This window comes from Corvus kubaryi, unplaced genomic scaffold, assembly GCF_017639235.1.
Source record: "Corvus kubaryi isolate FWS band 111438036 unplaced genomic scaffold, C.kubaryi_AGA036_p1.0 37396, whole genome shotgun sequence".
In the NCBI taxonomy this organism is placed as follows: Eukaryota; Metazoa; Chordata; class Aves; order Passeriformes; family Corvidae; genus Corvus; species Corvus kubaryi.
The window spans coordinates 4638751-4662482 of NW_024581135.1; the positions used below are offsets into that span (position 1 = coordinate 4638751).

At 38.1% G+C, this 23732-nt stretch overlaps 1 protein-coding gene across 1 annotated transcript in view; it reads left to right on the forward strand.

Moving 5' to 3' along the window:
• The window catches only part of LRP1B (LDL receptor related protein 1B), a 639031-nt gene that overhangs the window by 405864 nt on the left and 209435 nt on the right, over positions 1–23732 (forward strand). Inside the window, exons 9-15 of the mRNA XM_042040771.1 lie at positions 2272–2415; positions 3837–4073; positions 8412–8592; positions 11474–11693; positions 13329–13518; positions 18795–18917; positions 20537–20677. Coding sequence (XP_041896705.1) covers positions 2272–2415; positions 3837–4073; positions 8412–8592; positions 11474–11693; positions 13329–13518; positions 18795–18917; positions 20537–20677 — 1236 coding nt within the window. The remainder of the gene's footprint in view (positions 1–2271; positions 2416–3836; positions 4074–8411; positions 8593–11473; positions 11694–13328; positions 13519–18794; positions 18918–20536; positions 20678–23732) is intronic.

Sequence of the window (23732 nt, forward strand, 5' to 3'; positions counted from 1 at the left end):
TTTCTCCTTTCCCGTTCGGAGCAAAAGTCCTCATCTGGTTCATCTCTCCCTGTCCAAACTTCTCATGAAATTACAGCTGCGTCAGCATCTGCCTATCTCAGCGCAGGTGCTTTTGCTCACGAGTTGAACACTCCACCCCCCATATCTTCATGAAATTACAACAGGATACTCTGATATATCATAGCTTCACAACAGAATTTCAGCTTTAAGCATCTCCTCTCTCTCTTCCCTCAGGTTTTCAGCTCTTCACAGCAATAAAAGGGTTAATCTCACCTCGGCCTTGCAGCTTTGCAGCTGGAATGTTGAATTTTTCTTATCGCAGTGGAGAGGGGGGAGAGCCGAGCCTCTCCGGCTGCCCACGGCAAGGCAGTGGGGGGGGTTCCACGGCTGGAACAGGTCCATGGCTCCAGGATGGCCGTGGCCCGGCCCGGCCTGGCCCAGGCAGGGCCTGGCCGGGCCCGCTGGCCCCCACACGGGGCCCGCAGCCACCTGTCCCAGCGCCAGAAACGAGAGAGAGCTTGGAGGGGGAGTTTGCCTATTCTTAAATGTGGATCACAGAGGTGATCACAACTTTAAGTGGCTTAGAGAATTGTCCATATTCAAACTGGCCAGCTGATAGGTTCTATCAGTTCCCAGAGGAAACTGTAAGCACCCCTTAGCAAGGACGTCCCTTCCGGGACTATGCTTGCTAACCTATGACACCATCTGTGAAAGAAATCTTCCTTTTCCTCTAGAATGAAAAACTTTTCTATAATCTCAGAATTTTTTGGTAAAACAGCAATTTCTGAGGTCCGTAATCCTGTATGACTTTAATTTGTTTACATCCTTTCTGCATGGAGAAGAGCAGTGGGACTTGTGGGAACTTTGTGTAAAGGTAGCAAGATCCATAACATTTACAATGATTCTTCATGAGAATTTTTGAAGTGACTGATAACAATAAATCGTTGCCATGACTGCTTAGAGTGAAAAGCCAACACATCAATTCTCAATGTTGATGTTTCTAAACAGAATGGCTGCTTCTGGAGAAGTTTGTGAAGTGGGAACGAACTCTAAATTGATGTAGAGTGGGTGAACTGATTTTCACCCTGCAGCTGAGGGCATTGATTTGCAGATGTCAATGTCTGAAGGAGGCTGCAAAGACTCTTTCTTTGCTATTATCATCCCTCTCGTACTCCTGAGGGAGTCAGAGAGGTTGAGTAGAGGAGAGACGTGAGCACAGTGTAATCTTCTGTTACATCCTGTCATTACTCCACTACTCCTTTTGTTTTGAATGGACATGTTTGTTGCTTGTCAAGATTCTCTGTAAAGGCTGTCTCAGCTTGCTGGAGTTTCTGTATTACCTTTAACTATATCGACCTTAAACCACTTGATTGCTTTGCTTTTTTTTAAAAAAAAACAAACTGAAAAGCTTGAGGTAAAGTAGGAAGAAAAGAAAAACAGTTTTCGAGCTAGAATACTCTTTTCTGTTTTAAGCCAGCTAGGTAAATACAAGATAACCTGGTACATTTTATTTTCTCAGCACACTGCCATAAACAGATTAAAAAAAAAATGGCAGGCTGCTAACAGAGAACTGTGCATTTGGAAATATGAAATGAAGGGAAAGGAATCCTTTGTCTTCCTCAGCTGGATTTATATCCCAACTGTACAAACCTCCACCCCCTCCCTGGAAGTGTTCAAGGCCAGGTTGGATGGGGCTCTGAGCAACCTGGTCTAGTGGAAGGTGTCCCTGCCCATGGCAGCGGATTGGAATGAGCTGGGCTTTAAGGTCCCTTCCAACCCAAATAGTTTTGTGATTCTATAAATATGGAAAAACACTACAAGGCTTGTTCTGTTCTTTAGTTTCAGCACAGGTATCTGCCCAGAAAGGTGCCGTCTAATGGAGTTGAAGGAATACCAAACTGTGTGGGCATGGGTTGCACTCTGTCCTCAGAAAACCCCAACCAACCAAATGAACCAAAGCAACAAATGACAAAGGGGAGAAGTGTCAGCTCCCCCAGGGCAGCGCCGCCCGGCAAATGCTGTGCAGGAGCTTATTCACAGAGGGGTGATTGCACACAGTGATGGGCATGGCTTGATAGCCACAAGATGGCCCTGGGCTTGGGTATCATCTTTAAAAAACACCTTCCTTAGTAGTTACAATCTGGGGAAAGATTTATTGTGACATAAATCCCCTTTATTTTTTTTTTTCCTCTGTAAACTTTCTCCATGCTGATGCATATCGTTGTCTTGCTTTCAATGGCTCTGAGCCGTGCTGTTTTCCACTTGCCATAGTCAGAAGCCACGCGTGTGAAGTGGACCCATATGGAATGCCAGGGGGATGTTCCCACATCTGCCTGCTCAGCAGCAGCTACAAAGCACGGACGTGTCGCTGCAGGACTGGCTTCATCCTGGGGAGTGATGGCAGGTCATGCAAAAGTATGTTATTGAAATCCAACAGTCTGCCAGCCATGAATAGTCCAGCGTGTTCTTTAGTTCTGGGTGTTCTTTAGCAAATCACGTGAGCTGCTTTGGGGTGAAGTTTGTTTGTAACATGTACCTGGTGCTTTGTCCACCTGCTCGTTTCATTCCCTTAAAATTATTTGATTTGGCTTAGTTCACAGGAGTGACAGTTTAAACCTGGGATGCTGCTCAAAGAGTACTAAGAATTACCACAAGTTTTACATTAATCAGCCTCACTCTTTATTTAAATGCCACGCATTTTCACAGCACACAGGGGCTGGAATGCTGCTTAATAGTTTGTCACATCCAATTTCCACCCATACAATCAGCTTATAGCACAAAAACAGAACATTCTTGTGAACAAGTCAAGGTTCTTCTCAGAATACTTTGTGAAAGCAAATGTGATTTGTGCAGCTGTGGTTATACCTAACATAACATGAACACAATCTGTTGGTCACCTACAGCCAACAGGAGGGCACCAAAAGTTTTTGGGAATGCCTGTTTTTCGGCTGGTTTTTCGGTCAAATGACATTGATTTAGTTCAGATGAAAGACATGCAGTTAGATACTCTGATGGATGCTGGTAGATGGATTTATTTGACCTCAGTCACACCTGATGCAGTTTTCTCTGACAATTCCATCAAAAATACCTAAGAGGCTGCAGGAAAAGTATATAGAGAATTTTAAGAAGTATATTGATAGCATTAAGCCTCTAAGGATATCTGTAAGTATATTTAAGGAAAGAAAATCACTTTGATAAGCTTCAGTTGTTTGTAATCAACTTATTATTTAAATTGTAAAAGTCTGAGAAATATGAACTTTTGATCTCCATGTTTTGTACCTCAGTTGGAAAGAACAGAGTACGTTGATTTGTTGTATTCCTTTCAATTTGAAAGAAATTTACTTTAATCTTTTTTGTTGTTTGATTCTGAGAAACTTAAGGTGGATACAAAAGTGTTTTGTACATGTTGGGGTTGATGGTATTGTTAAATTTTAAGCTGACTTCAGTCATGGTCTGTATTACCTTGATAGATCCTAATGAATTGTGAAATTAAATGTCTACAGAGCTATATATGTCCATTTCACAGCAGATGCAAAGTTATTCTGTGATCTACACACAGCTTTTTCAGTGTGAGCTTTTACACAAAAAAATAATTAGATGTAAGCAGCTCACTGAAGTAATTTGTATTTTAAATAAGGGAATGTAATTAGCTAGATTTTTTTTTTTTTTTTTTAAATCTAGATACCTTCAGAATATATGAAAGTTTAATTTTTGGTATCGAATAAGGCTCCTGCTCCCCACTAATTATGCCAGTTAATTAAACAGTGACATTATGCACTGGGAAGAAGATTAGGCAGCATCAGTTGTTTATGTTTGTTGTAATCTTTCTTTTGCAGGACCAAAGAATGAATTGTTTCTTTTTTATGGGAAGGGACGCCCAGGAATAATCCGGGGAATGGACCTGAATACCAAAGTGTCTGACGAATACATGATCCCTATAGAGAACCTGGTCAATCCTCGTGCTCTGGACTTCCACGCTGAAACCAATTACATTTACTTTGCTGATACCACCAGTTTCCTAATTGGACGGCAGAAGATTGATGGCACAGAGCGAGAAACAATCCTCAAAGATGGTAGGTGATGCTCAGTGATGGTGACATTCAGAGATGCTCACTGTGGAGAAGTTGAACTGACATTTGCAGATAATTTAAAGTTTTATTTAAATTTCCTGTGGAAAACAGACACAAATTTGACCTTGAACAGAGTTGGAGCTACTTTTTTACAGCTTCCTGTTTATTTTTCCTGAGGACAGAAATGTAAAATTTGTTTGAGTCATTCTGTTGTGAGTTCTTACTTTGTCCAGTTCCCCATTAGTGATTAATTTCTGTCTTCATTTTGTATCCTTCCAGTAGCTGGGTATTTGTTGAGCCATCCCAAATCCCTGTAGACTTTAGAAGACTTCACTCCAGCCTGTAGCACACTGTGGATTCTGGAGTTTGTTTAAGTTTGGCAGAATGAGATTGTCTGTTGTGCTTGAAAACTCATTAGGAAAAAAGCATTGTCTTTCCTGATGCATTTTCCATTGTATATGTGGAAGCAACAGGAAGACCTAAACATCTATTAGAACCTTAATTAAGATGCTTGTAACATTTATTATAGCAATGAGAGAAAATGCCAGCAGTTCTCTAGTTTCCACATCTCCCATTACACTGAATCTCTCTGGGCTAGAATCATATCTCATCATACCAAATGTTGTTGCAGTGAAAAAAGCTTCCAATGTGTCAATCAAGATTTGGTTTTCCTTTATGGCCCCTTCTCTGAAATGCTGCTTCAGCAGGAGGTAGCAACTGCCACGGCTGAAATCCATGCTACAGTAATTATTTTCTAGTCCTCAAAGTAAGAAGCAGCATAAATATTCATCTTGGCCTTCAGAGAGCTTAATATCATTACTTGTGAATGGAAGCTCAGGACAGTGAAAGTAACTAAAATACAATTGTTTTAGCAGGGGGATTTCCATTCCCTGTCATTCATAATGCATGTTTTAATTCACCCTTCTAAGGAACCATCTCCACTGTGCAGTGATATGATGCTCTTTTAGTGTAAAGTCTCCCCTCAGAGTCTGCACAAAGATCCCTTCAGCAGCAGTTGCAAGGAATAGTGGCAGGCTCTTTACCCTGCTCTGGTGAATGGTTAATAAAGGGCATTTGTTTCAGAAAATAACAAATACTCAGCTGTCAGTCTGGTAATTCTTCATTTCACTGCCAGCATGGGAATGGATAATGCACATCTCACATCTTCCATTGCTGACTTTCTTTTACTAACTGTGCATTTCATTTGACAACGAAGTAATTCAAATGTGGAATAGAGGAAGGAGCAGGAAATATGAAAATTTGAACATTATAAGGGAGCAGCAAGGAGCATCCTGGCTGAAAGGTGTCAGACAGGTCAGGGTCAGACAGGTTGGGATTAGTCTATTCAAACATGCCAAACCAGAAGACTGGTGGCATTCCTGTAAATATTGTTTAAATGCAGTGTCTACTCTTTATAATTACAACATAGCAAAAATATCAATGCAATGCCAAAAGACTTGTGGATTTTCTGATGATTTATTATTGGTGATTCCACTATTTGCAAAGACCAAAAAATACATCACTGTCATTCTCCCCCTCCTTCTTCCCCAGGAGCTTACACTGTTAGTTTTAACTTGGTATAGTTTCATAACTTTAAAGTATATTTAAAGAACATTTGTTAATGTATTTTTTATGATTTAAAAAATTAATGTGGCCTCCAGCCATAACACCTCAGATTTTATTCTTGTCAACTCTCAAGAGCTCAGCAGGGACAGATGAAATCGTTCCTTGGTGGAAGGCTACTACAGAAAATCAGGTGTGTCAGGAGGTGGTGTATTCGCTCTGAATAGCGTGCTGCTAAGGGCTTCTAGCTGTGGTAGGTGCCACTTCTCAGATTAGAAGTTGCCTTTTTTTGGTGACTGTCAGGTTTTTCAAGAATGTATTCGCTCATTCAGACAGCATTGCAGCTCAGATAATTACAGTTTGCCTACGTGAGAGCCTGATCCTATGGGCTGTTGGCTGGGAATTGGGATCACTGAGCGCCTCACTCTGCTGGAGTTGGATTTCCCGTATACTTTCAGCTGTGATTTCTTATTCTTCACTTTGGGAAGCAAACTGCTGTGTAGTGTTGATAACAATTTGACAGCCCCCAGCACAGCCTAGCTTAGAGCCGGTGGCACAGCTGCAGTAGCACTGTACTTCCACCAGCAACAGAAATTATAATTAACATTTCAAACTTGGGTGTAAAATCAGTCTTTTACATTAAAAACTGGGAAAAACCCAGACATTTTGAAATGGATTTAAATACTGTTCAGTCGATGTAACTTGAGCACAAGCTCAGGGTTTTTTACTTGTCTTTCTATCCCTAATACTTTTTTTAGATGTTGCTGCAAGCCTGAAAGTCTTATATTATTTACTTGCAATTTTAGTAAGGATGCTCAAGGCTAACCTGTTGCTTAAACAAGGCCAAAGTAAGTCTGTACAGATCTTTGTTTAGAAGGTTGGTATATAGAAGAATTATTTTCCCACCAATTTTTATGTTAATCTAGCATTTTCATCATTATTACTGCACGTGACCTAACCAGTATTGATGAGCTTGGCCATTCTGTACCAAATTACATGCTCTGCCTGTAATCTGTTCCACATTGAAAATCAGTGTGGCAAACTGCTGCCTCTAGAACTTCGAGTTTTTAAAAATCTCCTATCTACACTCACTGTATTTGGAGCCCTCATATTACTGTTGGTAGTAAAATTCTGGTGGAAATTCCAGAATTACAGATGTTAATTTTTCCTTTAGCAAGTGAAGAGTGATCACAAGGGTATTTTATTACCTCCTCCCTTTTATGCTGAAAGGGCTTTACTGCAGAAGGACTGGCTTACTGTAGTCAGATCAATTTTGTTTAACCAGAATGGCAGAATGGCCATTTTCTTGTTCCTGTTTACTTCTTGGTGTGAAACCCATTTGAAAAGTAATTAATATATTTAAAGCTTTTAGATAGTGCAATAAAAGTGAGCTTGAAATCATAACTCCACAAAAACAATGAAAATTATCTCTATAGGGTTGTGCTGTAGAATTGTCCTTTATTTTTAAAACTTTCTTATATAGATAGTATTTAGTTACTGTGAGTTTTTTTGACTTAGATTGTATTTAGTTTAGAAACACAATTCCCCCAAAATTCCTGCAGAAGGCAAGGCAGGTCAGAGACAGTGGCTATTATGTGAAGCTGAATAGATGTGGAGCAATAGTCTTGTAAATTTTAGGAGGTATCCAGCATTCTAATCTAACAGTTTTGCTGCTGATACCAATACAGCCCATATTTGGACTGGTTTGACTCCCAAAGAAGAAAAAAAAAAGGAAAACATTTTCTCTAAAAAGGTGATCTTATTAATATCAAAATCTGATCTTATTAGTATAGAAACTATGTTTAGCCCAAATTACCTTGGTCAGACAGGATAACAATAAAATGAGTTTTGAACAAATCACTCCTTGTCCTCAAGCTTCATTTTACTCATGTCACTGTTTTCTTGACTTGAGCAAAATCTGCTGAGGCCCCTCAGAGCTCTAAAGCACGTTTCTTTCACAGTTCAGGTTTTCTGTGTTGCCTGTTCTGTGCAGCAGTTTTTCCCTGAGCCTTGGGCTCCAAGTCCTTGGTGAAATTCTCTTTTCTTTTCCCTTCCATTCTTAGCACTTTTCTCAGCCTACTTGACCACTCCAAGATCAAAGGCCACTCTCCACTTTCAGGAACTTTCAGCTCCCTCTGACATTGTCTTTTCAAAAGAATGTAGCAAAGGCACTGAGAGATAAACAATAAAACTGGCAGTGTCCATCAGCCTGGGGAAGCTGGCTGAGCTGCTAGCACTGCTCTCAGACACTGCCTGGCCCACAGCAGTTTTGTGCTTTGGGTGATTCTTGTCAGACCAGGTGGTTGCTGGGTTAGAAATGTCATCATTCTGTTGTTTCATGTCCTGGAGAGCTCATTCTGACACCTTTGCTTCCCCCAAGCTTCTTAGATCACAAGGTAAATTCATTCCCTAAAAGTGCAGGTGTATCAGAAATATGGATAAAATTGTTAAAACACATTTTGCAAGACCTCTCAGCATGTGCCACCTTTTTTTTTTTCTCCACATAACTTTCTCATATTGTGTCTCACAGGACATATGGTCATCTCTACACCTGTGATTGATTTACAAAACTTAGGTCTAGTTTCTTAAGTGAACAAGGTTTAGTTGATACTTTGGTGGATACCAAATATCTGTAATATGCTTTGGACCTTTAGTAGATAAGGGAAAAAAGCAATTTCAAAAATATAGCGTGGATATCACATAATAAATAGTGAACATAAGTAAATATAGAACATAAATAGTATTAATTTCTTACTACTCTCCTCTCTCTTTCAACAGATCTTGATAATGTGGAAGGCATAGCAGTGGACTGGATTGGAAATAATCTTTATTGGACCAATGATGGCCACAGGAAAACAATTGCTGTTGCCAGACTGGAGAAAGCTGCTCAGAGTAGGAAAACTTTATTAGAGGGAGACATGTCCCACCCGAGAGGAATTGTTGTCGATCCTGTCAATGGGTACGAAGCAAACTGTTTCTTCTGTAATGATTGTCTTTGTAGCATAAACACAGGATTGACTTTGCTCAGGATGAGGTTTGGAGAGTCATGTAGCAGTCTGCAACTCTTCAGGAGTCTGTAATATCTGTGATTCCTGTCCAGCATTCTTGCCCTGAGGCCTTCAGAAGAATTTGTATGCCTGTCACTGTTGAATGTCTGTCCTGTTAATCTGAGTGTGAGTCGCCTTTTTCTCAAACAAATTGAAGGTGTAAGTCCTGTATGAATTTTTAATATTAGGGGAATTTTAAGATGCTCTCCTGTAAATTATTTCTCTCTCTCTCTAAGTCTCATTTTCTGGAGATAATTATGACCCTATCCTTGTACACATTAATTTACAAAACTGAGACATTACTTTTCATTACTTATTAGCATTAATTAATGTTGATAGGCTGCAAAATAAAAAAAAACCAAACAAAACATCACTTTATATTACTGTGGAATAATGGTGGTTTACTTAAAAAATCAGTGTTAGATTTGTTCAGGGAATTGTCACTGAAGAATGATGTAGGTGGGTAGTTTTAGTGTGGCTGGATTGATTGCTATTTTCCTATTACAGAAAATATTTACACCATCAGGTTTTCTCTTTTGAGCCTGTCCTTTGAGGAGGGGAAGTGACTGTGGAAAGGCTACAATTCATTAAGGTCAGATAGTGAGGGCATAAAATCAGACCATGAACCATAACCACACCTGCAATTACTTTGTTAGATTTTCCGGCTCAGTAAGTGCATGGCACAGGAAACACTGTATGAAGATGTACTGCCTAGAAAGGGCCATTATATAAAACACTTCTCCAATAAAATAGCATGTCCTTCATGATTATACTTCTCATGGAAGCTCTTCCTGAGGGATTTCATTTATTATGGCTTTTTAATTGTGTTTCCAAAATTTTAGTCTTGATTTAACCGGTGTTGGAGCATTAACTGCATTTTGAGATACAATTAAAGTGCATTGACTTAAATGTCTGTCACTGTGAGCACGTTTTAGCTCTTGACAGGATAACTAAAATAAGTTCAGACAAAGAGTTGATGGAGAAAAGTTTAGTAATTGCTGTTGAGAAGTCATGTAAATATTTGTAAAACATATTTTGTCTCCCAATAAAATAAGTGCCGTATTGACCTGCAGCTGCCTGAGCCTCAGGGCATGTGCAAGGTTTATCATTCTGTGATTAAAGCCAGTGCTGTTTGAGTCAAACATGCAACGGAGTTTGTAAGGCTCATGGATCAGAAATTGACTGATGTTCTTTGCACGTGTTTACAAAAACATTAAAAGAACCCAAAACAACCTTCTACTGGGCGATTTGAGAGAAATGAAAAAGAAACAAAAAAGCTGCATTTGCATATCTGCAAACCTGTGTAATGATGTGCAATTTTTTTTCCAGTTTCTCATAAATCTTAAATTATGCTTATATATAAAAGTGCATTTGAATATATATTTTTTTGGCCGGTAGATTTGACATAATTTACACAGGTGTGATAATAAAATAATTTTTCACTTCAGTGTATTATTCCCTTGTAAATTCAGTATTTAAATATCAGGACTTTATTCTTTAAAGTACAGGCCAATTAAATGGTTTAGGATCACAGAAGTTATTTCAGAAAGATAAATCTTGTGAAATAAAGTGTGAGGTACATCAATAGCAATTAAATCATGATAACTTTAATAAATAGGATCCATTTAAGATTGGCATGATGTTTTTCCTCTCTTTAATGCTTGTTAATTGAAATGCTATCTTTGACTAAAAGTAAGCATCTGCTGTCTGGCAAACGTTTTCATTTATGAATGATGTGACTGTATGTGATACAGCCTGAGATGATTCACAGATTGCATACAGGTTTCTATGTATTTCTTCCCATTAACTCATTTTCCTTATGTAAAAAAAGGGTAAAAAAAAAAAAGTGGTGTTTCTTAGCATATTTTCTGCCCTCTGCTTTTGTACAAGTTGAAGTTGTGTAATTTAAATGGTTGAAATCACAGTTTTCATGGGCAAATTCTATAATAGAATATGATAATCAGAAAAATTTAATAAGGAAAATCAAGGTTTATTCTGTAGTGTCCAGTAGAGAATGGCTCATAGAATTCCTCTGAGCCAATACTTTTAGAGGAGTTAATATCCTTTTTTTTTAACTTTTCCAAAGTAGTATTGGTGCCTTTCTTTCACACTTTGTTGTGGTTTTTTTGGTTTTTTTTTTTAATCTGTTTTGCTGTACTATAAGCTATAAAACTATGCTAAAATTGCCTGCTGGCTATTTTTCAACTAATTTTCACAGCAACTATTTCTAAACATTTTTGTGATGGACAAAGTACTCGTAACAGTTTTCTGTGTAATTTAGCTGCTTTCATGTAGCACCTGAAGTTCACAGAACGTCAAGGTTATGCTTTAGCTCTAGAACCAGAGTGCAGATAATTACTGTGTTGCAACTTCTTTGGTAGAATTAGGTGTAATAAAAGTGAGAATTACATCATAAAGGCAAATTAGACCTGGCCAGAACCAGCTCACTGTAAAAATTTGAAGTTTGTGATGAAGTCAATACAATTGATGGTTTAAAAAAAAGCAAACAAAGAAACCCCATAATTCTGGTGGGATTTAATAAGGTCTTAATTCTTTCACTTTTCTTGTCTATTGGTCCATCTGGTATTCATGTAATTGATCACAATATGAGCAAAGTAATAGAAGTGTCACTTCAGCAGCATCAGGGAAGGTAACACAGTTGTAGAAACAGCAATGGAAAGCAACATGCAAAAGTCAAAATTGCTCTGGCTTAGATGAGGTGTTGCGAAAAGCCTACGGTGTAATTCACCTGATTAAAATGGGATCTGAACACTCATTTTTGTAATTCCCTAGATGGATGTACTGGACAGACTGGGAGGAAGATGAAATAGATGACAGCGTGGGGAGGATTGAGAAGGCCTGGATGGATGGCTACAGCCGGCAGGTTTTTGTTACATCAAAGATGCTCTGGCCAAATGGTTTAACTCTGGACCACCGTGCCAATGTGCTGTACTGGTGTGATGCCTATTATGATCACATTGAAAGGATCTATTTGAATGGGACTGACAGAAAGGTAAAAGAGAAATGCTGCTGGTTTGCCACAGTCATGTTCTTTCTCCAGATTTTATTGTGTTGCATTAAAAATACTTCTCAAGGTTTTTAAAGTCTGCGCAACCCTGCCACGTGTCCGGCGTCACCTCTGTCGGAATGATGGTGGCAGTCTTGAGAGAGAGACTGAAACACAGCTTAAGATGTTCCTCTGTACTAAGTGACACCAAACCTGATTTTTTTTAAATCTATTTTTTTCTCATGTGGCAATGAGTTATATTTTGATTGAGCCATTAAGCTGCAAAGAGTTTTTCAGTAGAAAAACCCTTTCTTCTTTGGCTTTGCCAGAAGGAGGCTTTTCTTTGAACTTCATTGGACAAGCTGGTTTTGATCAATTTCTGTGCCTCTTTTGAGCATTTGTGGTAATATTCAGAGGGGCAGCACTCAACAAATGCTGTCAAAGATGGAGAGAGGTTGCTTTAGTTGTTACTAATGCCTGTACTAGCTCGATACAAGTCTGTGCAGACATTCTGTGTGGGTTTGCAGACGCAACAAGCACAGAATAAGACACTTGAAAACGGTTAAAGCTTAGACTGGAGTCTGATAATTTGGGCAAGTTTTACCATCTGCTTCATAAAATTAGTAGGTGGTGAATAACAAGAAGCACCTGTCTTTACAGGTTTTATTTTGAAGTGTGTCACAGAATTTTTATTTTTTTTCTTTTTTTTTAATTCTGGGATATTGAAAAACTACATAACTATTTGAATAAATGCATGTAGCCAAAAATAACTAGAAGATGGTTGCTTTTGATGCTTAATCATTTGTATTTAAATATGGGATATTTTGGTCAAAATTTAACTGGATCAATCACATCTTTAATTCTGTGTCAGAACAGTGAAGATTCTGGGGACGGGGAGGTCTTTAATTCCACCAATAGCTGTCAGATTATTGACTGATTGATTAATTTGGATCAAAAGCAGTTCATTGAGGAGTTTTGACTATAAGAATTCCAAGTCCAAAAAGAAAACTTGAAGGGCAAAAGAGGATGATGCTTGTCGATCACCTCAAAGTAGTATTTTAGTTGTCTTTATCTCCGTATTCTCTTGGGTTTGTGTCTATAAACAGACAGGGTAGGGCATCTGAGGAACTGCTTCCTTCTCTCTAGAAGGGAGGTAGGAAAAGGGCTCTTGGTTCAAGCAAGGATCCCAGCCAGAAGAAGGAGACCAGTCATTCCAAACTGCAGCTGCTGGGACAGAATCACAGGATCGTAGAATTATTTATATTGGGAAAGGCCTTAAGATCTTCAGGTCCAACCCTTAACCCAGCACTGCTGAGTTCATCACTAACCGTGACCCTAAAGCCCTCGCCTATGTCTTTCAAATCCTCCCAGGGTTAGTGACTCCACCACTTCCCTGGGCACCCTGTTCCTGTGATATCTGATGGGGGCCGCTTAAAGTGAATTTATATGAAGCTTTTTGAAGTTTGATATTGATAATGCTGCACAGTAGGGCTTTGCACTCTTTATTTAATTTCATTGCAATAGATTGTTATGTTTGGAACAGTAATTATCTCAGTTTTCCTGTTTCCTGTTTTACCTTCTCAGAAAAATTAATAATTCTTTTAACCTTGCTGATGCTCACCTACCACTAATTAATTGCAGGTAGTCTACAATGGAAAAGATTTGAATCATCCTTTTGGACTGTCACATCATGGAAATTACATATACTGGACAGATTACATGAATGGGTCAATTTTCCAGTTGGATCTGGTGACAAGGAATGTGACATTGTTGAGAAGTGAGAGGCCGCCTTTGTTTGGGCTCCAGATTTATGATCCACGCAAACAGCAAGGTACTTATGCAGTTTCTCCAGAGGTCTGTTATAAAAGGACATTTTCCCTTACAGTCTCCAAGTATTTTGAGGTGACTGGATGAACAAAAATAGAAAAACAAATACGGGTTGTGGCATGAGAAAGATATTCTCCAACATTTCAGTCCATTGGTATAGAAATTGAGCCTCTTGTAAGTACTGAAAAGTGAATCATAGCTTTATTCCTGTCTGAATTCCTTCTGTGCATTCACACTGCCTTTATTGCCCTTTTTCCTTGTGTGACCAAGAAATGCTGTGCAAGTATCAATTATAGTGGGTAACATATGTTCATTGGCTCAAAGATATAAAATATATTATTACATTTACCTTCTCTTAAATGAGATCATAGATTCTGCCTGTGTTTTCCTTTTTTTAAATTTTCTCCCTCATCTTGGTCTACATCAACACTGTATGTTGCACAGAATAAAATTAGTTCTTTGAGAGTAGTGGAAAAATCCATAGCTGTTGCTACTTGTATCAGTAGAGAAATGAGATAAAAGCCATAGGTTTCCATAGATGGAATTTAGAAAATACAAGTGCTACCGTACAGGTAAAGTTAAAAATGTGTTTTACTGAAGAAAACTTTGCATTCCATTTAGTACCTACAGCGTTCCTATGAGTTGTTGAGTATTTCCTCGCTTCAGTGAAAACGTATTTCTGGTTAATGTCTGCCACCAAACATGAAAATGAGCGTCAGGAATTAATATAGCTAAAATACTGTTTAAAGATTATTTTTTTACTGTTAAAAGTTTCTCTTTTCTGCTACTGTAGCATCTAAATTTCCTCTACCTAAAGCTAGCTAGTATATGTAGCACTGTGCCATGTCAGGGTTGCTGCAACAGCGTTCTTCTGGTCAAAGATGCTTTTCAGGGACTCTCTCTTAATTTCAAAGACATGTAAAAGTATCATTTGGGTATTTTTCTTGGATTTATTGTGGATTTTGCTTGGTTGGTGTTTTTAAGGCAAAATCTGGTCCCAATTCTACCCTCAAGGTGGCTAAATTTCAGATTGTTTTTTCTGCAAACAGAAGATGCAGTGTTTGCTTCAATACTTAGTACTTTTGTTGCTTTATTCAGTACTTAGAATCTTCCTTGCTTTTTTGAAAAAAAGGGACGTTTAATGCAGTTTCTGTTAGTTTCCAAGTGAGCTGACACCAGAGGGGGAGTGCCTCTTAGGCAGTTTTGCTGAATGAGCTAAAAGAATTTGGCTCGTTAATATATTCTTTGTTTGAAATTGGAATTGGAATTTTGCAAGCTAACTGCAGCCTTTAGGAACTTCCCTTTTTGTCATGCTCAGTGAGGTTGATCCTGCCATTGTTCCCCAAAGGAGCATAAAAATTTATTTTAAAGAAACTGTTTGTGTGTTTGTGTGCATGTTTTTCTTCTAAAAGAGCAGGCTCAAGGCTGAATTGTGATACAGAGAAAACCATGGCAAACCATTTTATAGACGAGTTGTATATTAAAGATTACATGCACAAACCTCAGAAACTTTTGGCTGTGGTATTTCGAGGTGACTGCTTTGATGCTTGTGGTATTGTCACTGTCTACACAGGCAGAAACTGTGTCATTTCATGTAGGCATAGTTCAATTCAGACGGGCATTTTTACCATGGGGGCTTTTCCAGGATCCTGTGCCAATCCTGCTTTGCTTTGTGCTTTGGGTAGCGACATTAAGCTTTTGGGATCTCCTCGAGGAGAGGTGTTTTTCATTGTCTCTCTCTCATGAGGCATGATCCTCTTGTGAAGAAATCTTTTTTTTTTTTTTTTTTTTCCCCTTGCTTTCAGAGATTAGAATTCACCTTCCTTTCTTAGGCTTAGTCTTTGGGTCTCTGTGCATTAGTGTTGGAACCCTGGATTTAGAAAATTTAGGTTTCTGGGATATATGTAACAATATGGAGGATTTGGGGTGTGGATTTGTTCTTCTTCTTTTCTCCTTCTTCTTCACAAATCTGGCTGTTCTGCTATTGGGTCAAAAAAACCCGCAGTGCGGATCATGAATAGTTAGTTATTGGATTAAAAGTAAAAACAAATTACTTGGCATGCCATAATTGGGTGTTTTGGACCTTAAAAGGCCTTGGAAGTTAGAACTCATGGCCATTTTCCACCTTGTTAACTAAGAGGCACATCCCGTGCAGCTGTGCTATAGATAAATAAACATCTAAGTCCGAAGAACAACCTCGGGTCCTCTGCCTTTTAATCCAAACTCTGAGTAAAAGAACTCAGGAAACAAAAGTAAAAAAGAAAAGAAACGATAAAAGAGAAAATTAACACATTAGGAATCCCTAAAAAATGGGAAGGTGAAGCATAGTAATCACAGGAGTTGGATTTACACTCAGAGTATGACCCTGCCAAGGCCTGCAGGTATTTCCACTGCCTTGGAAGGCTGGATTGATACTTACATGTAAATAATTCTTGAGTAAGTGCATTTACAGCAGTTAAAGTAGCCTCTTTTGAATTCAGCTAATGTTTTAACTCCTCAGGCTGCAAAGAAGAGCTTGAGCACCAGGCTGCTGCTCTTCATGTGTGGAGGATGATCCTAAGAGTGAGCTTACACAATTTAATAGTACTTGAGGTTAGGTTATTAAGAAGGTACAAATGCGATAAATGCTTCAGTGTATCTATTAACTGAGAAGATTGAACAAATGTGCATGGTTGCCATCATTTTTTTTCTGAGAATGATGACTGAGATGCAATTACATTGTTGGTTTAGCTCTGGAATAATTTTTTAGCTAATTAAAATGGAATTGGCCTAATTTAATCACGTGCAACTGACAGGGCAGCAGCTGCTTTTAAAAGCTGTCAAAATATGAAAAATATGATAAAAGCTTTGAAAATATTTTAAAATTTTGGGACTATTTTAAGAACACCCATATAAAATAGCTGTTATGAACTGTAGGCGAGGAAATTTAATTTCCCAAGTACCTGATAGCTTTACAGGTTCTACAGCTTATTCAATAAAGAGGCTTAACCTGTTTGAACTGTGTTTTGGGAGTCATTTCAGCCTAGGAGTCCCTTCAGCAAGACTGATGGGACTGAAAGTCTCCCTGCACCTTCAGGTTGAAGACTGCACTTTATAAACCTTTTTATCTTATATCTTTTTGCTTTAACTCTTGGTACTTCTATTTTCCTTGTCATTATCTGCTCTTTTATCACTTTACTTAGCACATAACCCACTGTGCAGGAGTTTGTCATCCCAATTATGAGGTTAAGTAGGAACTTTTCATCTTCACAGTGGACCAGTTGACTTTGATCTAGTGATTTAACTTTTGATGTTACTTCTGTTAAGCTTGCATTGGGCTTCAGAATCATCATGGCTTTTCAATGTGTTTTCTATATTTGCCTGAAATAGTCTTTTATTCTGTAGGCTTATTCTATTTTAGTGAGCTGACAAACACATGTACATTCTCTAATTAAATCACTGCAAATGTTTTGATTTTTGCTATATAATATTGGAGTCACTTTTGAAGATTGTATTTTGGTTTGTTTATTTCATCAGCTTCTGAGAACTTTTTAAATCTTTATGTTACTGACATCCTGTATTTTTACAATGTAAAGATGGAGAGACTTTCAAGGCTAGTTTTTTCAGAGGCTGTGTTTTACTTAAGGTTTTCCAAAATTTAGACTCAAATACATTTCTTACATTTCTGATGTTTTGCTCATATTATTTCAGTTTTGGTGAGCAGTGACCTAATAGTTGATTTTTGTAATGGTTTAGGTTATAGTCTCAGACTTGACAGCAGGACAATAATGTGTATTAAGTGTCCAGTCTAAGCTCTGTCTAAAATTGTGATCAAGCCCTCAGACTTCACAGAGAATTCCTGTTTTTCCTGTTTATGTGTTTTTCCCCATCTCACTCACACCCTATCCAGTGAAAGTACAAGTACCACAGTGGCCTTTCACATCATTCTCTATTAAACATTTTGCATTTAAACATTTAAAACAAATCAGTTTGAAAGTTCAGTGGCATTTTAATGGACGGTTTACACATTTTCTTCTGAGAAGTGTTGTGTATGGTGGATCAGAAAAAGTAATAGGAAAAGGTTATTAAGCACTGCTCAAGGTCTGTATTCTAAGATGTATCAAGGTATATCTTAAAATTTAAAAATTTTCAAAATTTTGAATTATTTGCTCATTATCTGATATTCATTTGATAATTTGAAGAGATTTCCCTTCACGTGCAGGAATGGCTCTGACAGGACAGTTTAATATCCATGTTTATAGCTCGATGAAAACTTAATATTATATTTTCCATGAAAAGTGAAATGAGGATGTTTGAGGAGAGGGAATTGTGTGGGGTCTGTTTTAGCCCAGGAAGCTGATGAATGTTTTGTACACCTTTAAAAGGAGGAATTGCTTTTTACTAGGACAGGAAGATGAAAAAAAAAAAGTAGTTTTAATTTAAAGGTTCAGCAGACATGAAATTTTACAGCTTGCTTGGTCATTATCGCTTCTCACCAGCACCTGGAATCTGCAGAGCTTTGCTCCTAAGAGGCTGGGTGTCCTCAGCAGTGCAGATCTAAGCAATTAGGTCATGACCGAAGTGACACAAACAGAAATGGTGACATTTGTGGGCTCTCGGTGACTTTAAGTCTGGTTGCCTCAGGAATGAGGTGGAGAGGATGCAGCAGCCCTTGGTACATGGTTAAAACACCTGACAGCTGTGAGTGTCTTCATGGGAACAGCTTTGGGGAAGGAACAATAACGTGGAAAACAAAGCAGAGCAATGGCAGATGTGTTCAGAAAGGAGTAGTGGAATATTTGTCTGTATTCTATCTGTCGTAGATCTTTTTGTACTTTCAATTTGTTTCCTCTCTCTTTTTTCTTAATCTGCATTTGTAGCCACATTGTTTTAACGTGTACAGATGCCAGTTAGCTTCAGAATATTCCTTTATGTTCTGTTTGATTCCTTGAAGCCACTATGTGCATGTAGCTGTGCCAAATATTTTCAGTGTTTGTTCCCCTCACAAAACAGGAAGGTAGAATGCTGTGAGCTGATGGTGCAGGTTTTTTTGTGGGGTTTTATTATTATTATAGAATATTGGAACCTGTAACTAAATATGTTTAAATATTATAACCCACCATAACTAAACTATGAGAATAATGTGCTCCTAAAACAAAAGGAAAATAATTGCAAAAAATTCTTCATCTGTTTATGTTCCTAAAGAAAAAAGAAAAAAAACTAAAAACCCTCCCCAAAACCCCATTGTTTAGTCCTAGCATGGCTGTTAGTTTTAAAGTTGCTTTTTATTTCTTTTCCCAGGTGATAATGCCTGTCGTGTTAATAATGGAGGCTGCAGCACTCTTTGTTTGGCCATTCCTGGAGGCAGAGTTTGTGCCTGTGCTGATAATCAGCTTTTGGAGGAAAACAGTACAACCTGCATGAGTAAGATTCTTAGAGAATATCTGAGTTGATGCTGCTGTTAAGGGATCAAGTCAGACCTGAAAATAAAACCAGAAAGTGTGGCCTCCTAGAGGTTCTATAAGACAAGTAAATTTACTTGAATAAAGATTCTAGTTAAAGACAGTTTACAGAATGCAAAAGATTTTCCAGAGAAAACAGAATATCAAATACACTATTTAAGGATAAAATGTGTTGAAAAATATTTCAGCATATCTGATACGATAAAGCACCCAAATAGTACACTGAACTCTTCTAAAATATCAGAAATTAATCCATATAATTATTAAATTCAATATATATGAACAGTTTTCAGATTATTTTACTGACTTAGTATCTTAAACGGAAATGTGACATTGAAACCTGCATGATGAAACTGTTCATAAAACATGTTAAGTAGATGTATTTATATATAATAGGTTCTGACACAGAGTGTGCAAATATTGCTGTCTTTGCTCTTTTCTTTAGATACCTTCATTGAAACAATGATAAAAATTGGTATAATAAAAGGTGGGATTTTCAGTTAATATAATAACTTGCCAGGTACTACAGGTTTGGTTGGTTTTTTTTAATGTTTAGACTTGGTGTCTGTAACTTTCTAAAAATTTTCTCTTTTTTTTTAAGTCTCTTTGATCTATTTCTTGAAGTGAAGTGTGTAACATTTTACGTGAGTCTCCAGCAATAAGTTCAGTAGAGATGAGTAAAGCATAAGGATTATTTCATAACATGATGAACATTATGGAACTTGTAATGACCTTGGATTTGACCCAAATCCATGGCAGGCAGAGCCATCAGTGTTGTTAAAAAAATGGCTATTTTTCTCTTTTAGCAGAAATTACTGCAAGGTGGACTCCTCACTGGAAAGATGGAATGTAGGCATTAGGAAGAGAGGGTAGAGATGGAGATTGGAATGAGACAGAGTTCCTGCTTTTTCCCCAGCACACTTCACTGCCTGGCTCTTTCCAAGGACTCTGGTATTCCTCACAGGGTCCTCACACATAGACTGATGTGTGGCATTTACACACGGAGCATTCTGAACCTGATGTTGAGAAATACATCTGCCTGGCTTTATCAATAAGCTTGTAGCTTGCTACATAACTCTACCCCAGCAGAATTTTATCCTTTCTTCTCTGCCAAGTCTGTACCAGTGCATAATGCAGGTGTTTGAGTTGTTGCTTGGATACAAGAATCAGTTTTTTAGTAATCATTTTCTATCCCTAAATGTGCTCCAGATTTTGGCCAATGACTGTCAGAATATTTCCTTTTTGTTGTTGATGAGGTATTGCAATATTTTAAACAGATATTTTTACACTGTCCTCTAAGCAGCAATTTGAAAACCGGTTTGAATGCCATTCTATTCAGAGTTTTTCCCTTTATTTGTAGTACATTCTACACAGTGTAGTGTATACTACTATACAGTGTAGTGCACTCAGATACTCGTGCTACTACGGGCTGCAGGTGGAATTACCTCAGACATGCCGAGCTTACGTAAAAATGTTCCTAGTAGCAAGAACAAGAATTGATATGTATTTATGTAGGGGCAGCATTGCACTCTGGATTTATCAAGCAGATAAAGAGATGTGCTTGTTGGATATTTTTCCCAGTTAAAGAGGGAGAGGTGATGCCCCAGCTGTGCAAGGCTGAGCAGTTCCAGTGCAGCAACAAGCGCTGCATCCAGGAGCGCTGGCGCTGCGACGGGGACGACGACTGCCTGGACGGCAGCGACGAGCACTCCGACATCTGCTGTACGTATGCATTTGCCTTTTCACCCACAGCCCGCGCTGGATTTCAGGGGTTGCAAACTAAGCAACGCCAGCCAAACAAAAGTGATCACCCTTAAGCCATCCATGCAAATCTTTCATTTCCTCCTTTCCCTGCGTACGGTAATAGTAGCCCTTTCGAATCTCACTGGTGCACTCATTTCATAGCGCAGTGCAAGAGCAGTTATCTTTTGGGGTTGGCATCATCATTGCTGATTCTTTAAATACTGGTGGTTTTTGCTTTGTTTTCCACTATTTTTTGCATGGGTCACAGTATAACACCCGATGGGAGGGAATGGAAAAAGGGAGCCATGCTGTTTTTGGTAGTGTCACTAGCAGGAGTAGAGGTAATGGGCACAAACTGCAAAGCATTAATTTTATCTGAACATCTGAAATATAACGTTTTTTTACTGTCAGACACTGCAGTGGATTGCCCATAATTGGTTGTGGAGTTTCTGTCTGTGGAGATGCTCAAAACTTGTGTGGACACAGTCCTGAGAAACCTGCTCTATCTGGCCCTGCTCAGGCAGGGGATTACACCAGGGGATCTCAGCAGGTCCCTTCCAACCATGAAAATTACTGAAATTGTATAATACATTTCTTAAAAAAAAAAAAAAAAATCCTCAGGAAAAAAAGAAAAAAAAAAAGAAAAAAAAAACCCAAAACCCCGAAAAACCAAAAACAAAACCCAAAAACCCCACAAACAACCAAACCAACAAACAAAGCAAACAACTCCCCCCCAAATCCCCCCCACCAAGAAAATCAAACCTGCAGCAAAACCAAAACCCAAGTCCCTAAACCACTTCCAGTACTAAATTAGATGTACTTTGTCTTTGAAGTTACAGTTTTACAACAGATGTATTTTTTTGCTGCACGGGAATTCCACTGTTGAAATGAAAAATAATAGAAAACGTACCAATTATGTACCTGTCATTTCTGGAAGGTCCTTAAGTAACCTGCTATTAAATTAGTGTAGCAGCACTGAGAATTCTTTTCCTTATTCTATTTGTCTCAATGCTTTCTATTTCTGTCCTTAGCTTACTTCTCTAAACCAAATATCCTTTACAGAATGAAAGTACATTATTTCTCCCAATCAGTTGTAGAAATGAACTCTCTTCTACTCTGCACTGTTGTTTTCTGTGTCTGAAAACTCTTATCATAGTGTCTCTTTCTTATCTCTTCGAGACCAAACAACTCTAAACTGTTCTTGGGTTTTGTTAGTTTTTCATTGGGTTTTTTGGTTTGTTTGTTTGGTTTTTTTTCCCCCCTTGTAGATTATGTCAGGTTTTCTTTAGATTTCATTGCTCTTTTCTAAGTGATTCTCGGGGATGGATGTCCAAAACTGGATGTGTGTATTTCTGCTGAGGCTTTTGTGAAGCTGGTTAGGCTGAGAGAGTGTGTTTGTGAAGGGTGATGGTTTATTCATCCTTGAGTAAGTCTTGCCTGCTTCACGCAGGCCTGATGCTGCTGATGCAAACTGATCTTGTGATCATCTGTAATGCCTAGACCTTTTTCAATATATCTATTAAATGATCAGTTTTGGGTTTGTTTGTTGGTTTTTTTTTTTTTTCCCCCAGCATTTATGTATTTTGATAGCTGCATATAGTAGTCATTCCTGATTTCAACAATATTTTTTGAAATATTTTTTCTAGTTTTGAATTTTGTTTTGATACTGGGGTCTCAATGCAGTTCAACTAATAAACACAGTGAGAAGGAAAATCTTTCAGCAGATTTGACTTGATTGTCTTTTAAATTAGTGTAAGGAAGACCAGTTCATTGATCAAAGCTTGTAATTCTCTGAGGATTTATACAGATATAAATGAAATCATAATGTGGTCATAAACCTGAATGTGATCTACAGTTTACATGGCCAGTGTGATAGCATTGAGCTCAGCAGTTGCCGTGGTAACTCCAATAGTTCTTTATGAGTTTGAAATATTTGCAATTATGAGTAGAATACACACATGTTGCTAAATGTATATGAGCAAAAGCTTAACTACCATTTAAAGCAGTATCTGTGTCAAGTATTAAAGTCAAATTTTTAAAAAAAAGTCTTCAACTTGTGATTTTATTACTTGGATGCTTCCAGTTTTGTTCTCCAGTCACATTGCAAAGTATGTTGCTTCGGAAGTATGAGATGTGGGACAGCTTTCTGCTCAGATTGTTAACTAATCTCTACTTCCTGTATTTCTGCACCCTGCACACAAACCACTCACAGAGGGTTCATGTGCTATTGATATCACCCTCGCTCTGTGTTGTCTGCAATTGGAAGAATAGGCAGAAAGGTCAAAGATAAAAGCTACTGAAATGTCAAGGATAAGCCTGCAAGACATCCTTTCATTTTAAATACCCTTTGTTTCCAGATGTATGTTAAACTTTAAAAAAGAGACTGTGGATGGCTGAGTAGGTGAAAAATAGCTGGAGATTATTTTTAAGCCAGCGTTTGAAACCGTGTGCAGTTTACTGTTCTTGTCTAGATCGAGATGAGCAGGATCTGCTAATAATAGATGTTGTTGTTAGCATGAAAAAAGCAGAACATAAACACTACTACAGTTGCAAGAGAAGGCCAGTAGTATTTACATAAATTCTGTGCATTCAGCTTCATCCTTTCCATGAGAATTGGTAGCCAGCAAAAACATGTTTGAGAGATAACTAGATAACTTGTTCACTCCTCAATACCAGATTTTTTTTTTTTTGGTTAGTTTTACACCGTGTTGCATATTTCACTTTTTGACACCTACAATTTCATGGTGAGTAAACAGCAGATCTATATGTGGCCATTGACAGTAATGTGCCTCATTTTAGAAGCATTTTATGACTTGCCCAAATCCCTGCTCACTGTGGTATCATATTTTGGATCTGCACTTAGCAGTTTGCATCTGCTCCCTTCGGTGTTTTCCTTTGTTTATTTGCACTTCAGTTTGCAAACCTCATCACGCTGCTCAAATGTGATCAAGGACATCTTTCTTTAAGGAAATAGCAGCACTATAAAATGCTGCTACCTTTTATCACTTAATAGAAGAGGATCTCCATATTGGCA